Source organism: Aphelocoma coerulescens, assembly GCF_041296385.1.
Source record: "Aphelocoma coerulescens isolate FSJ_1873_10779 chromosome Z unlocalized genomic scaffold, UR_Acoe_1.0 ChrZ, whole genome shotgun sequence".
NCBI lineage: Eukaryota > Metazoa > Chordata > Aves > Passeriformes > Corvidae > Aphelocoma > Aphelocoma coerulescens.
In genome coordinates, this window is record NW_027184085.1 from 33,935,864 (window position 1) to 33,952,057 (window position 16,194).

A 16,194-nucleotide genomic window follows, 5' to 3' on the forward strand; every position below is an offset into this window, starting at 1 on the left:
CATATCCACACACAACAGTACCATGAGTGACAGTGACCATAAACTACTTCAGAGTAGTATATGTGGAAATTATATGGTAGGTTCATTGTCATTACAAACAAATGACAGCTAGATAAGATTGCTTGTCACCCACCGTGCTTTATGCTTCATGAAGTTTATGCAGTCAGCCACAGCATCTGGATACATAAGCAGAAGCATACAGACACAAGAGCCTGTCTGCACTATAAGAAAGCACTAGCTTTCAGTAAAATAGTTAATTTAAAATACATAGAGCTTTGCTGAAAGATCTTTCCATGTCTACATGTAGTTCTTAAGGAGAGAATCATCACACCACACTTTTAATCACACTTTTATAGCTTTTACCAGATTGTGACCAGGGTGGCTTCTGCAGAGGGAAAACAGAGAATAGTCGTAGAACTCCAATAGTATTTTGTACCAATGGGGCCCATTCTCATATTTATTTTCAATGAAGTTAGTGCCGAAAACCTTTAAAACTGGCTACATTCTGAACCATGATCCTATTCCAATGCTACCGGAAATCCCTTCCAAAAATTGTGTTCAACATTGGTTCTGTTCAGAGATGATGGTGCCACAGAGAGTTGGTTATTTAATCTGAAGCTGCATACTTATTGTACTTACTGTGTTGCCAAGCTGGTGTCCTGAAAGTGCTAAGCTAGAACAGGATCTTTATCATAAAGCAAATTTTTCATTTGCACTTTGTAAGGATTATGCAGACACCAGTACAATTGAGTAAGTAAGCACAGGCCTACAAGCAGGTGGAAGAGGCTTCAACACCAACCAGCTTGCTTTAGAATTTGGGCAGTGTGAAGGACCAGATCCCTAGTGAAGTCATTCAGAACTTTGTCTGATGAAAATAGAAACTGAACTTTGGCTTCTAGGTGTGAAATGTTGAGAAGAGTTCATGATTTCACACTGAAGTAATTATGAACCATGAGAAACACTTTATGCTGGGAAATTTGCTGTCATTGTAAAATAGGAATGCTGTAACAAGTGTGTGCATTTCTGGCAGCGTTGAGCCTGGACAACTCACTGACATCCAGTCACTGGGTTGGAGCAGCTTTTGGCTGTTCTCTCAGCATTCCAGTTTAAGATTGAATTCCTTCTGCACAGGACAAGGGACTAAGCTTCTCCCTCCATCCTTCTCCTCTACCAGCCAGCAGAGCTGCTGTCTTGTAATCAAAGAGCACACCAGCATCCAAATGTCCATGAACAGTTTACCCCAGCAGTAGAAAGCTGCCTTGGCAAGTATAAACATTGTTCACAGACAGCCTCCACGGAAAGCACCACACAACTGAAATCTGTCCTGCTACCTCTGGATCTGAGATACCACTGGCACAGTTATTCAGCCATTTGAAAAATGGTCTGCCCTACAGATGCAAAGCAGTGAGAGCCATGATGTGTCTTCTTCTGGAGGAGAAAAAGCTATTTTTAATATCTTCCAAGATAAATATGTGATAGGGACAAACAGACATGGGAAAGAAACGAGATACATTTTAAAACAGTATAGAAATGCCATTATAGGATACCAGTATTTAATGGTATACATAAAGGTCTGCCTATAAGCTGTCAATGCCAGTTACTCTCTACTGCCTACCTGCCCTCAGTGGGGCAGCAGTCTCTGCTGCTGATGCCCCCACTTTGCAGAGTGCACCAGAGTGCTCTTAGAGCTCTGAAGGTCAGATAGGAGTTTTTCTTTTCCAGTGTAGGAGTTGTTACACCATGGTGGCATGAAGTTTAAAAAAAAAAAAAAATTGTACTGAACAGAGATTGGACTCTGGTCTGGTTTCCTGATTTGAAATGTCAGATCAGTGAATCTGGGCACTGCAATATTTTTTAAGTGCCCACATACACAGCCATTCCTTTAGATCACTCCTCTGATTCTGCTTACTTGGGAAAGGCTTGCCTGTTTTGATCACTGTCATCAGAAACAAAAGCATTTGGTGACTCCTCTGGAATAGACTGTACTGTGGAGTCAGCTCTGTATTTTGGGACACAAGTTTCAGTGGAGGTCAGAATTTGGGTTATAGATTTTGCTTTAGGTTGCTGCTCCTGTCAGTATAGGGCATCGCAGTCTATCCACCTACCTTTCCAGTGTACACCCGTAGGAAAAAATGTTAAAGAGGCGGGCAGGCAGCACTACCATTAAGACAGGTAAGGACTCTGGACCAGTGAAGGATCTTGAATACAAAGACAAGTTTTTGCTCACAATGTGAGAAGCTCACTCTAAAAAGCACTAAGAAGTAAGAGATGTTGCTTGTGGTATGGTTAAAGTCAAATACTGATTCTGCATGTAGCTAGGACTTAATACCTTAGGACAATGTATGAGTAGCAGACATTGCAACTCCTAATATCCTTCCTTTATTTCATTAATATCTCACTTTTTTCTTCATGATATCACATGATATTAATATTCCTAATATGAATTTTGCACTGTTTTCTCTACCACTGTTTTCTGTCAAGTCCTTACTTTCTAACCATACACCATTACATACGAACACGTATAACAGGAATAACAGTAAAGGACAAAGGGGATGAGTGAGAAACAAACAGCGTGGAGCAGAGAAAAACAGACAAGACAAAATGTGCTGAGCCTTCTGTTACACAGATGTGAGCATGGCATTGCCATTGTGAGCACAATACACTTATAAAACAATGCTGCAACAGGTCACAGAAATGCACTGAAACTTCATGAACTCTTAATTGCACAAAAGACTTGAACAAACGATGATTATCTGAAATAATTTCTTAACATTCATTCCAGTCTAAACTACAGAAAGATGAACATTTAATTGCTTTCTCCCTTCTTGGCTTTTTTTTTTGCTCAAGGTTTGGACCTTCTCCTTCTGTCAGTATCTCAGAAAATGGATGTTGCATTTTCACTCCTTCCTGAGTTTCTTTAGACATGCACACTTCCAGCAATACTGAAGAATTTTCATGTAAGTTTCCTGCAGCTCCACTGTATTTAAATTGCGTTTCTCCTACCTAGTTTCAAGATTTATAATAGCAAATGTGAACTGCCCCAGCTTTATACAACAGCTGGGGATCTCTTCCAGCAATAACTATATGTAGCTGTGAAGGTCCTTACACTCCAAGTAATAGTGAAAGCCTGTAAAATATATATTCACTTAGCAATTAGGCTGCCACTTTATAACTACTTCTATATTCTGTATGAAATACTATGCATAAGCAAATTAGCCTTTTTATTCTGGCAGGAAAAGGCAAACTCATAATCATAACAGCATCTGAAAGCCGTTGGTACTGTTGATATTGCTGCTTTAGAAAAAATAGTGTGTTCACATAGCTGTATGATGTCACTGCATGCTGCGTTGCTATTAGAGAAGAAAGATTATCCCCATTCTGGTCTTTGCATGAGAATGCAATGAAAATCTGCACCAGTTACAAACGGTCAGGCATCATGGCTCCTTCAGCGCCAGAGACAGAGTTTCTGGAACCTGAAGGGTTTTGCAAGATGTAAAAAACCACCATTAACATCCTGCTGATTGCCTTTACAGACCTGTGATGCAGATGATCAAAACACTGATGAATTCCCTGGCTTTGCTGAAATCATATCATACAAATCCACTTACACGAAGAGACGTACAAGCTCTTCCCTGTTTGTGACTCATCGCTTCATGTATGCTTTCCACTCAGGAGTTTCAGCAGGCTATTGGAAAAATCCTGTACCAGGGTGCGTGGGGGGTGGTGCCTCCACAAAGTTAATATCAGCATTCCTCTTAGAAGAGGAGAGCTTTAAGAACTGAGCACACTGTGTGTCTGTGTATACTACTACAGAGAATGAGAAGTCTGCGGGTGTGTACCGTAGGCAGAGGAGAAGCAGTAACTTTCGCTGTTGCCGTGCATACGTAGTGTGTCCAGTACTGAGCAGCAAGGATGTTCTGCAGCAAAGAAACCCTTGGTGCACCTGAACTCAGCCCTTCATGCGTAACTGCACTGTCCACAGCAGTCGTTCTTCAGCTCTGAGATGGACCTTTAGTATCCTTTTCTTTCTTTCACTCTTTTAAAATCGAGCAGGAGGAAATTTACAGATCCATGGGTTATTCCTACTGAAGCTTTCCATTGTGTTTTGGGGTTTTTTTCTGTTTCGTTTTGACATATTTATCTTTTCTTTAATATAGGTTTTGTTTAGATTTTTCTTTTTCTTTTGTCAAGAAACAGCACTTTCCACTAGATGGAGACAGGACACTGGATCACTTTGTCCTCCAGGAGGACGCTGACAATCAGGAACACAAAATAAAGCCCAAACATGAGGAAACCCAGGATTTTATTCATCCTCCACTTGCAGGAAGCAATGGATAGGATGACAAAGAGCAGCATGATGAAGAGGAGGACAATTGCACAGAACAGGCCATTGCTGCTGACTGTCACTGGGGTGAAGCTGTTAACCACAGCATACAGGAGCCATGGAAGAGGAAGACTGTTAAGAAACAGAAAAATTAATTTAAAACATTGTGGAAGTCCAGAAGGGAGCACTAGGAGTTTTCTGGAGACAGTTCAAAACACAACCAAAGGCTTCCTGCATAAAGTGAGGCAGGAAGAGTTTCAACTCTTCTAATATTTGCATAAATATTAATTGTAAGCTTTCTCATGGTTCTTGGGGAGAATACATGGGATTTTTGCCCCCCACTCTTCCACCAATTATACTGGGGAATTATATTTCCCTTGGCTGGAAAATCACCTGGCATTCTGTCTGTGAAGAGGAAAATCCCCTTCATTTGTTTCTAGATTTCACACCATCTGCACAAGAAGCTATTTGCACTCTTTACAAGAGCCTGCCTGACAGGAGGGTAGGTTGCATAAAAACATGTCCTTGCCATGAAGAACCAGCACTCTGCAAGGCACTGTCTGCAAAATTTGGCCCTTAAATATCTTTGCCCCCATTTACTGTATAAACCTCTGTTAAAACTGTGAACTTCAATTGAACTTCAGTTTAATTTCTATTTCTGTGTTTGCTGTCATTGCATTTCTCATCTCTCATGCCACAGAAGGAGACAATATCCCTCTGCAAGTTGTCAAGCTGAAAAAAATATTTAAGACACTGATTGGAGCTTAGCAGGCTTAGAAAGCCTGAAGTGAGTTGTCAGAAGCTCACAACATTAGAACTTTCAATAAGCAGTTCAGGAGAGAATAATTTATTACAGCTGCTGTACTAACTACACCAGTCTACAGCTCAGCTGTGCCATTTCTCCTGTAAATGTAGCAGACTGGTGCAGGACAAAACCATTTCCACTGGCAGAAAGACTAAACATTTTTTAAAAAGTAAGAAAGCACTGCAAAGAGAAATAATTTTGTAATGCACCCTCTGTATTCCAAGTTGGAGGACATGGTTTTCATATATTTTACAGGTTTGTTGCATATAAGTATTTCAAAGACTTCATGCTTCTGAATTAACAGAAAAGTGGCCAAGTTTTTCCTACCATATCTAAAGGTACTGGCATTAGCTAACAGACAAGAAGGTATTTACTATCCATTCTAACTTCTGTAGCCTTTTTGCACCTTTCAGTTGCTGGTATATTTTCAGCTGTGAAAACCAGGATCTCCTCTACAACCAGGCTGTTTGGCACTGTGACTATGACTAGACATGTTCTTCTGTTTGTGTGTGACAGCAAGAATCAACCAAAGATGGAGAAATTGGAAGCATAGACATGATTCTCAGTATCTCCACCCTGTGTTGAAGATGGGAATGTGGGAACAAAGAATTTATCTGTGTGTTTCCTGCACATTTTTGAAATGCTGAGGCATAGATGACACTGTTTCTGAACCTGATCTACCTTGACCTCAAAAGATCAAAAAAGGATTTGAATTACAACATCATGCCACAAATCATTACCCTAGAGCTGCCATGAAGCAGCGAAGTGTAAATAGTAAACTTCTGCACAATCTCATGTAGCTTCACATTGTCAGAGCTATCAAAAGGGTCCTTTTTGTTATCAGAGAATAGGTTTGTAATTTGGGATTTGCCAGGTATAGAAAAAAAATTAATCACATGTCAACAGCAGCCTAAACAAGTTACACAAGACAATGACTTTCTGTTGTTATTATAGCAAACGTTGAATACTGCAATGAATTGTTCCTGATCATCATTTATAAAGAAAGCTCTAGTATAAGCACAATGAGTGGTAGCAGAAAGCAAACAGCAACCTCATAAAAGCATAAAAAGCTTTGAAATTCCTTTTCGGAACAATGCTCTTGCACAATTTTAAAGTGCAATTCACTTGCCTAGGCCTTTCTGTAATATATAAAAGCAGGGATTAGGCAACAAATTTACACCATTTCTTCATGCATGTATGTATAAACTTCAGAGCACTTGCCACAGTAACATCTGCTGCATATTTGCATCACTCTCCTTTTTAAAGATTGCTGCTTGTGGGCAATACCACACCAATGTGCTAAGAACAAAAGACTTGTTTAAAATCGACACTATTTTTTTGGTGTAGAACTTACCCCACTGTGATGTCAAATATGTTGCTTCCAACGGAACTGGATACGGCCATGTCCCCCAGACCTTTGCGTGCTACAATAACACTGGTAATAAGGTCAGGAATGGATGTGCCAGCAGCTAGAATAGTCAGTCCCATGATTTCTTCAGTAATACCAATGGTCTCTCCAACCTGGAAGGGTTGAGGTAAACAAAAGGTAAACAAAAGCAGAAAAAAGTGTCCTGTAGTGAAGAAATGTTTTCAGCTGCCCTGGACTTGCCACTAGCTTAAGAGAATTCCAGGCGAGATCTGATAAATACTAGTTTCCACAGACTTCCCGATGTATCGGGAGAAAGATAAGACAGTCAAATAGAAGCATAAGGTATTGACAGGCAGTTGCTGATGGTTGTGATGTTATAAGAATGATTAAGTCCTGTGGTCAGGTCAACCACTGCTCTGAACTGTTTTCCATTTAGTGAGTATTGATTTACTTCATCCATGGCTACAGCTGCCAAAATAAAGTAGCACCCAGCATGAGCTAGATAGACTCTTATTCTAAGAGATCTTTTACAGTGCAAAACATAATGCAGGGCTTTTATTTGTACCAGTATCACCTCCTTACCTGGTGTGCCCACCAGACCATCAAGTAGGAAAAGAATGCAATCCAGCTGATAGAGCCAAAAAACGTGATAGGAAAAAATTTTCTTGATGTCTGAAACAGAAACAAGGAGAAACTGTGAAAACCTGTATTGAAGGGTGACATGCCATACTCTTAATTGCTTCTCAATATGAGAGTGGCTTCTCATTTTTTCTGATGGCCTCTTCTGAGCAACTGTTCTGATCATCATCAGATGATCAAAATACATGTCAAGAAAGGTAAGAAATGGATGCCCTGAAATTGGTATATACTTACCTATGCCTCATTCTTCCAATTGCTTCAGTCATAAAATAAGACCTCCTAAGAACTTGTACGATGAATGGCAAATTTTGGGTTGTCACTTTTTTCATAATTTTTTATGATGCAGTTTGCATATGGGTTTAGCTACTAGTGGTTTGACTTCTAAATTTATCAATAATTTCATGCTTATTCAGAATGAATGTTTTCAAACTGCTTCAACAGGTGCCTATATCTTTCCTTCCTACATTAATAACTTTTTGCAACAAATTTCACAGTCAGTATAACAAAGACTGCCCTATGGCAGAGCTAAAAACATGCACACCTAAAATACATTACGGCATTGTTGTGGTTTGACACTGGTTAGGTGCCAAACACCACGAATAAAACAAGGTGAAATGAGGATTATTGAGGAAAATGGAAAAACTTCAAGGCAAAACAGGTCCACACTTAAACAGTTATAGTATGAAGAAGATTTATTACTAACAAAATAATAAGAAATTAAAGCAAACTCCCAGAGCACCTTTCTCTTCCAGTACCACCCTCTTTCCATCAACCCACACAATGGAAACAAATGTGGGGCTTGATCAGTGTTTCATTTCTTAAGAGTCTTTATGTTTAAGGAAAGGAGTTTCTTCTGCTGTGCCATGGGATCCTTCCCACAGGAGACAGTTCTCTGTGAACTTCTCTAGCGTGGTTCCAACTTTTGCAAACAACAGTCTGCCCAGAATCTGCTGCAGTGAAAAAAAATATCCCTCCCACGAATCTTGCCATCTTTCCCCACTGCCATCATGGGTCATAAATAACATGGGGTTTAGTCTTTTAAGGATGAGCTATTCCAGCCTGAAAGCAAAGGCTCTCTTCTTCAATCTCTAGAGGTCTTTTACCACATCTATTTACTCTGGCATGAGTATTTTTCATGAACTACACATGGATTTCTACATCCCCCCATGTACCTCATCTTATGAATTATAGGGAAAACAAACTGCTGTATTAGTCTTCACCACGGCTTGCAAGGAGAATTTTCAGTTCTGGCACTGGGAGTGCCTGCTCTTCTTCCCTTCCTTTACTGACCTTGGCGCCTCCATGTTGGGTTCGTCTCACATGATCTCACTTTTCCTTTCTCTCTGACCTGGAAGAAATCTGGTGCCTGTTAAGTTGTGGCTAAGAAGTTGATCTTGTCTTTTGTCCGGGCTCCGCACCGGGGAAAATTCCGCACGTCTCTCGTTGCCAGCTGCATGATGTTTTTGCTTGTTTCGATGCGAGCCACACTGGCTGCGTGGAAGGGGCCTGCCGGGCCCAGAAGCCATGCCGCGAGGTTCGGCTGCACTGTTGCTTAAGGCTGGTCACGGCTGCCTGTGGAGCCAGGATGGCTTTCCCTGGCAGCTCAGCCCCGTGTCACCGTGCTGGGGGGAGGCCTTGGGTCTGCTTCGGGATGGGGCCCAGGGGCCCCAAACCTTTGCCACCCCAAGTGGAGGGGAAACAGCAACAGAAATAACTTCCCGTGCTTGCTCTTCCTTTAGACATATAAATCGCAGAGGCAGTACCAGCTTTTTCATTTGTTTAGCAACTTGTCCATCGAACTAAGTTTAAACTACCACAGGCATTTAGTCTTCTTGTGAAAACTACTCGCTTTGTCAATAGAAGATACGTTAAGCAGCACATATTTTTTATGCTTCATTTTGTAGAGAAATTTGTTATAAAAACATGCAAAACACACTGTCAGGGCCTTCAATGAATTAAAACCTGCATATAATACCAAAGTAACTTAATTTTCATTTTCACAGTCTCCCTTACTAGTGTCAGATTTTTAACAGATAGTGTTCTTGCAGCCAATGAATGGGTTCTATTAATGATTTATTTTGGTTTCTCTTCTTGCAAGTCTTTTGCATTTTCCGTATTTCCTACTGACTAACTGAATCTACGTAAAAAAAGAGGTCAAGTTAACTACTAAAGGAAGGAAACAAAACTGCAGTACTGCACCAGGCAAACACTACCTAAATCAGTATTTAAAATTAAATTTTTCCTATGAATGAATTCTACCAGTCTTTCTTTATGGTCATTGACCTTCTGAACGCAGATCTTACCCAGATGATTTCTGACATGTGACTAGCAGAGTCCTACAAATTTTCATGAATAACCAATAGAACTGCCTGTGGAAATAAGTTATACCACTCTGAATGCCTGCTTCAGCTGCAGCTCAGCCCTGCACTACTTCCTCCTGTTCAGTCCTCACTAAATCCACTTCCACTCCAGAGTTTTTGTGCCCCCTTTCATTGGAGGTCATGCCCCGGCTGCACCAGGAGGCTCACAAGACTGTGGATCATTCCTGGATGATGTGGGAGTAGACAGGATTGCAGGGCTTTCCCTGAATGTGACTTTTGGAGAGAAAATGCCATTTGCTCTGATTCAGCTTCTTCAAGCCATAATAAACACTTCTCTTTTAGGGAGTTTACAGAGCTGCACAGCCAGCTTTTCTTACGTAACAAACTCAACAGGCATTTATATGGGAACAGTTTCCCATTTAGGAACTGATGAGCATGGAACCACAGGGTGACTGTAGACCAAGAGATGACCAGTGTATTGGGCTGGCCATTAGAGCTGGTCAAGCAGGAATGTCACTGTTTTTTGCCAGCTGAACCTGAAAACAATGAGGCTAGTCTGTAGCTCAATGAGACTGTAGATTTTCTGCTGATGTAACTGCAATGAGTTCAGGACATTAACTGATGTAAAAAGGGTAAAGTCAGCAATGGCAATTGTGCACACACATCTACAGCATGGAACAAACAGAAGGTCCGTATCTGCTCCAGCAGCAGGTGCAGCTGCAGGCTGTGCTAACGGAGCACTTTTCACTCCCTGTGTGCACTTTGCATAATGCCAAATGTCCGGCTGAAAACTGAGCATGTACTAACATTGACTAACATGACCTATACCATTTCACAACTGAATATACACAGGAATGCACATTAAAAATGGTACAGATTTAACAACACTACTAGAGGGATGGAACACCTCTTCTGTGAGGAAAGGCTGAGAGAATTGGGATTGCTCAGCCCGGAGAAGGCTTTGGGGTGACCTAATTGTAGCCTTTCAGTACTTGAAAGGAGCCTACAAGAAAGATAGACTGTTTACAAGAGCATGCACTGACAGGACAAGAGGACTGAAAGAGAGTAGGTTTAGACTGGTATTAGGAAGAAGTCTTTAGTATGAGGGTGGTGAGACACTGGAACAGGTTGCCCATAGGAGTTGTGGATGCCCCATCCCTTGAAGTGTTCAAGGCCAGGCTGGATGGGCCTCTAAGCAACCTGGCCTAGTAGATGGTGCCCCTGCCCATGTCATGGGATTTGGAACTAGATGATCTCCAAGGTTCCTTCCAACCCAAACCATTCTATGACTCTATGATTCTAAACTCCCTCATAATATAGATAACCGAACTTCTGTTGGAGTAAAAGAAGCAGTCCAGTAGGTGTTTTAAATGGATTACCCTTAAAATAAACAATGCCACCTGGAAACACCCTTTTCATATAAATTCCACTAGTGTCATACACACTATTTTTAGAAGTACTCAGGGTACTTTGGTTGATCTATTTCTTAATTGCTTCATAACTCATTACAGATTTACTTTTATAAAACAGAGTTCTAAATTTCTATCAAAGCAGACAATATGATCATGAGCTTATGATATTTAAACCTACTCAGATGGACTTTTAAGTTTAAAATCAAAATTTTATATGCATTGGGTGAGAGAAGACCTTAATCTGAAAAGGAACACAATTTGAAAGAAACATATAGATGGCTGTTATAGTGATCTGACACCAGTGGGAGCAGAATTAAGACTGGTGGAAATAAATGAATCTAAACAGCAATTTCCTCTTTTAAAACTAAGCAGCTAGCACTTTTTTCCCACCATTCTTAGTAGTCAACTTTTCCAACTTTCAACATTTTTCATCTTCCTTGTAAAAGCTGGGATTTTTTGGCAAGACATATGGTTAATGAGACGGTGAAGCGATAAACCTGTTGCACCTCATCACAAAATCTGCACAGAGCACCTTGCAGCAATGCTATTTGAATGATCACTGCACAATACTCAAGATTTAAGCATACATTGGCTTAAGCAAAACTAATACAACCAGAGCTGTGCTGGCCAGTAACAGCTCTCTGATGGTGAGATTATATACACCAAATGGTTCTTGCAAAACAAGGAGACACTGCCTATCTGAGTCAGACACCCATGCAATTTGGATGGCTAAGAATTACGAGTCAGTAACTTTGCAGCATGTGTACTCCTCGCCTGTCTTAGCTAATCCTCTCCCACTAAAATTAACTGATAAGCAGCAGTCCAAGATACTTTAATAGGCTTAACACTTAAATTACCTATTTTAAAATGGGGAACATTTAAATTCAGAAAGGGCAAAATTTAAAGCTTGTATGTTTTACAGGTGATGAAATAAAAAATGGACTCCATAGATGCTGCTATATAATTTGCATATAGATGAAAAATTTAAAAAGCCATAACAAGAATGCAGATTCTTTTTTGTATGCTGGATTTTATTCCAGAGTATAATAATAATCATGCTTGTTTTGTAACTAGTGACAGCATTCTTTTGAGATTTATGTCATTTCTACTCCCCAGCTCTTTGAAATACAGAGAGCTGCCAATTCTAAACATTTTCCTAGAAGAATTAGTCAGAGACAGGAGACAGGAATACTTCTCCCCATCTTTTTTGGTAGCTGTTGTGGTGGTTGCCTTGTGAAGACAGAGTGCCTAGTTCATTACCAATTGGCTCTTCTGTGGTCCTAGTAACAGACAAATGAGAGAAGCCATGGCTCCTTCAGTTCATATTTTATCTTCTTTTAACAAAAGCAAAAGGATTTTGTAGTTCCACCGCAGATTAGATGGATTGGTACTGCTCCTGCCTATCAGAAACCTTAAGCCTGTTTTTCTTGATATATGTCTATATATTTATTTCATGCCAGTGTCTGAAAAACAGGACTATAAGCAGCAAAAATAATCCAGGTATGAAGGCTTTTCTTCTAAGAGCTTGATCCTGAAAGGTAATGTGTGCTGAATAATTTGGAAGGTAACTTTTAATTTTAGCCAGTATTATTACCAACATCTTTAACCTGAATGATTCATATGTTTGTCTCGTTCATAAATGTATCTGCATTGCAAAGTTTGATCTTTCTTTCACACTTAACAGTGCTTAACTCTGATTACTCAGAACCTGCTCCTCTAACTGGATCTGTACAGGAACATGTTGTCCTTGTCCCCTTGGTAACAGTACATCTCTGAATGGCAACAAGAGTTCATGGAAGTTGTAGCTCTTCATTTGTAATGGGAATTTGCAGAGATAAAAGGAAGAACTCGCCAATATGGGTCCAGTGATGGCAGGACTAGAGCCCTAAGAGCCATTTTTCTGGCCTGTAATGCAAGGGGATGGACAGTGGAATAAGGTTATAACAAAAGAGGTTCAGCATCTGTTCCTGACCTACCGGGGCACCTTGGTCACATAACTTTTCTTTCAATCTTTCCTTATCTGTTACTGCTGGAGGTGGGCAGTTACGTATGTGACCTTCACAGAGCCACCGGGGAAATAAGCCATTAGTACCGGAAAAATACCCATTATTGTTCAAAACACCAGAGCAAAAACTCAGGAAAAAAAATTCCCCAAGGGCACACCTACCTCTGGAATATGCCAACAAGATTATCATGTTATAGTAAGGATTTTAATATATACTGGCTTAATGTGAGCAGGTGTTATTAAGGCACTAAACACATTAAAACATCTCAGCCAGTCAATCAGCTGACAGATAGCTGAACTAATGCATAATCTAAGCATATAAAAATCTGTATATGTGTGCAGCAGAGCATGATAAGGCAGCAGGATTTTGCTAACTTTAGTACCAGAGACCTTGTCTACGAAATAATTTTTCTAGAGCTTCTGGGCTTCATGGAGCTAAATATATCTTGGAATAGTACAAATAACTGCAGGCAAACCATCTCCTTTGCGGGGAGATAAAATATACTTTAGAAAAAAGACTCTAGATGAAAAGAAGAACTTATTGAAAAGTGGACACCCACAGAGGATGCCAAAGGCTCTATATGGTCTTTCAAATCAGTATATAGCACACAAGCATTCATTTTATATACGCACATGATAGTTTGAGCATTCCGATGCAGAATTTGGGTTTCTGACTAAAATTACCACACTTGAAAATCAAGCCCCTGATAGCGGCCTACCTAAAAAATCTAGTTAAGTGTTGTTTTGGGTTTGCTTTAGCTTTTATCTCAGAGATTTCATTGAAAATTGTTTTCTGATGCACATGCTGAGCTGTGATATCAGGCTTTGTTTTTGTTAGAAAGGGATTAGCAGGGATGGCACACAGAAATAAGTGAGAATATTTTGAAGATACATTAATGAAGCATATTTAATATGTTAGATAGTTTATGCAACCATCTGGTTAATTCTTTGACAGTAATGTTCAAAGTAAGCAGCTTGTCACATCAATGCAGCCCATCACCTCTTCTGTTAATCTACATGTAATTACAAATGACATTGGTTTTTTTCTGTATAAAAAACTACTCCTTTCAGTGAACAAAGTTTTAAAACTCTGTTGTCCACTTGCCTATCTGGCACATACAACTGAGTTTATCTTTTGTGCAGGGTATTTTAGATGCCAGATGTCAGCATGGAGTTCTGTTGTGAATGGTACTAGTGTTAATAATCACACGCATCACACAGTTGCAGGCAACTTTTCAATTCACTCTCCAAAACTATAATTTACAAAACTGTTCTCATTTGTACAGTACAGAATATTGGATAAAGCTACAGGTCTACTTATACTAACTGCAGATTTTCAAAATTCAAAATAATGCCCATACATATTTCTCTCCATTTTAGATCAAGTTATGAAAAAAATTACAAGGACGGTTTTGAATGATGAAAGGAAGGCATAAATTCAGAAATAAACAACCTTGAAATTCATGAAGTATGCTCTGTGTGTTATGAAACAAAAGTGATCACCTGAAATCTGGTTTTCTGAAATCTTTAAGAAAAAGAAAGCTTAAATATTGGAAGGGAAAACGTCACTTTATAGCCTTTGGAAACCTTTATCCAAAACCAAATCAGAGATCTTATTTTAGCTTCTTTCTTGCACTGAATTGCAGTTTTGTAGCGTGTGGGATGGGAAGGTTTTTTGCTGTGTGTGAGGAGGAAAACAGAATTCAGGGTGTTGATTTATAAACTTACATGCTGTGCATGCCTCTCTTGCAGTAGTTTTAAACCCATTTTTCATCCAGAAAGGAAAAGAGACTAAAACACTACTAAAATTTTTTTTCAGCTCTTGACTCTCTCTCTTCTACTTTCCATGAGCCTTCCCAGTCAGGTCTATTTGTATATGTGAGTATAAAAGTGGTAAGCCTTGGTAACTCACCAGTCTTACATTACTTCAAGCTGTGTTTGGGACAAAACTGGTAAGTATTTATACATGAAGGAACTTACAGATCTCATCCTAGTATGAAAATTACGAGATTATGGGTAGAACAGAAAGGTCTAATAGAACATAAATTTAAAAGAAATGCATATCATTATGTTTGAACTGCAGAGAGAATCTAGACAGTCTAAAATCCTTCCAGTCATACCCTTTAGGGCACTGCAGATAGACAGACTTACTCAGCACTCATGAGACATTCAGTAGAGATTCAGAAATACAAATGTGAAGGCCCCAAAGAAGTTTTCAGACCTTTCACTTTATGTCATAAAGTATTAGTGAATACAAATTCAATATACAAATCAAATCAAATACAACCTGTATAGACCTATTACCAACCAGTTGCTCATAAACACCCATTTGCCATTTGCAGATTTGAATACTGATGTTGTGACCTCTTCTTCAAAGAAGAAACAATTAAAAAACCCCATTAGCTCTGTTTTTACATGAATCTGTTACTGTCCTTTTTTGGCATTTAACTAGAGAGCCACCCTTTTGTGCAGAACACACTGACTTACAACAACCGTTACTTACAGGTTTTCTGACATCTGGCAGGGTAGCCCACAGTGGAAAAACAATGGGTAACACTAAAAGATAGGTGGCCTGCTTGCGTCGGGTTTCAGGCCAGGCCAGGCTGAGAGGCTGTTCCTCCTCATCCTCTTCATTCTGTAAGAAAAGCTCCAGTGAGTAGATTATCACATTGGATGAATAAAGTTAGGGATTCTTTCAAAAGGGATTCAAGGAGGGTGCTGTGCTTCAGTGAGAACTACGGCGCCTAAAACATTGCATTAACAGCCCACCTACCTAACAACATTAGCTAGGAAACACCAAGAAAGACTTTGGCTGGACTGTGAGGTATCCCTACAGCACAGGCTTCCTGAGGATGTCCATTTGTTGACAACGTGGCTGGTCCCTCGGGATGCACAGGGTGTCTCTGACAAGTGTTCCCGTGGCTCTCCCTACAGTTGTGGGCTAGTCTAGTCAGGGGTTAAGACCTGTCTGGGCTGCATCAAGCCTGGCCACACAGACAAGAGAGAGAGAACATGTGCGTTTATGTGCCTGTGCACATGTGCGCACACCCACACACACACAGAAGTGCATCTTTATGCATGCATATAGATGTATATGTATATCTAATTTCTTAAGCTTTTGCAAGGAAATAAAAAAGTTACTATTAAATATATATGCGTATATATGTGTATGTACTGTCTTCTTCACAGGGACATACGGCAATTCAGGCACCTGTGGGGATGCTAAGCTCCTATGGGTCAGACTAGTGCTAAGATGCTGGTGTCAGACTGGGCTGCTCAGGGCTCTGCCCACTCAAGCTGTGAACCAACAAGGATGGAT

The 16,194-nt window shown here is 40.0% G+C and overlaps 1 protein-coding gene across 1 annotated transcript in view; it reads right to left on the bottom strand.

Annotated features, from left to right (window-relative positions):
* Nucleotides 1-4,206: 4,206 nt before the first annotated feature.
* SLC24A2 (solute carrier family 24 member 2) overlaps nt 4,207-16,194 on the bottom strand; it is a 108,069-nt gene continuing 96,081 nt past the window's right edge. Inside the window, exons 8-11 of the mRNA XM_069001578.1 lie at nt 15,379-15,510; nt 7,081-7,170; nt 6,484-6,650; nt 4,207-4,456 (exon numbers count right to left, since the gene is read on the bottom strand). Coding sequence (XP_068857679.1) covers nt 4,207-4,456; nt 6,484-6,650; nt 7,081-7,170; nt 15,379-15,510 — 639 coding nt within the window. The remainder of the gene's footprint in view (nt 4,457-6,483; nt 6,651-7,080; nt 7,171-15,378; nt 15,511-16,194) is intronic.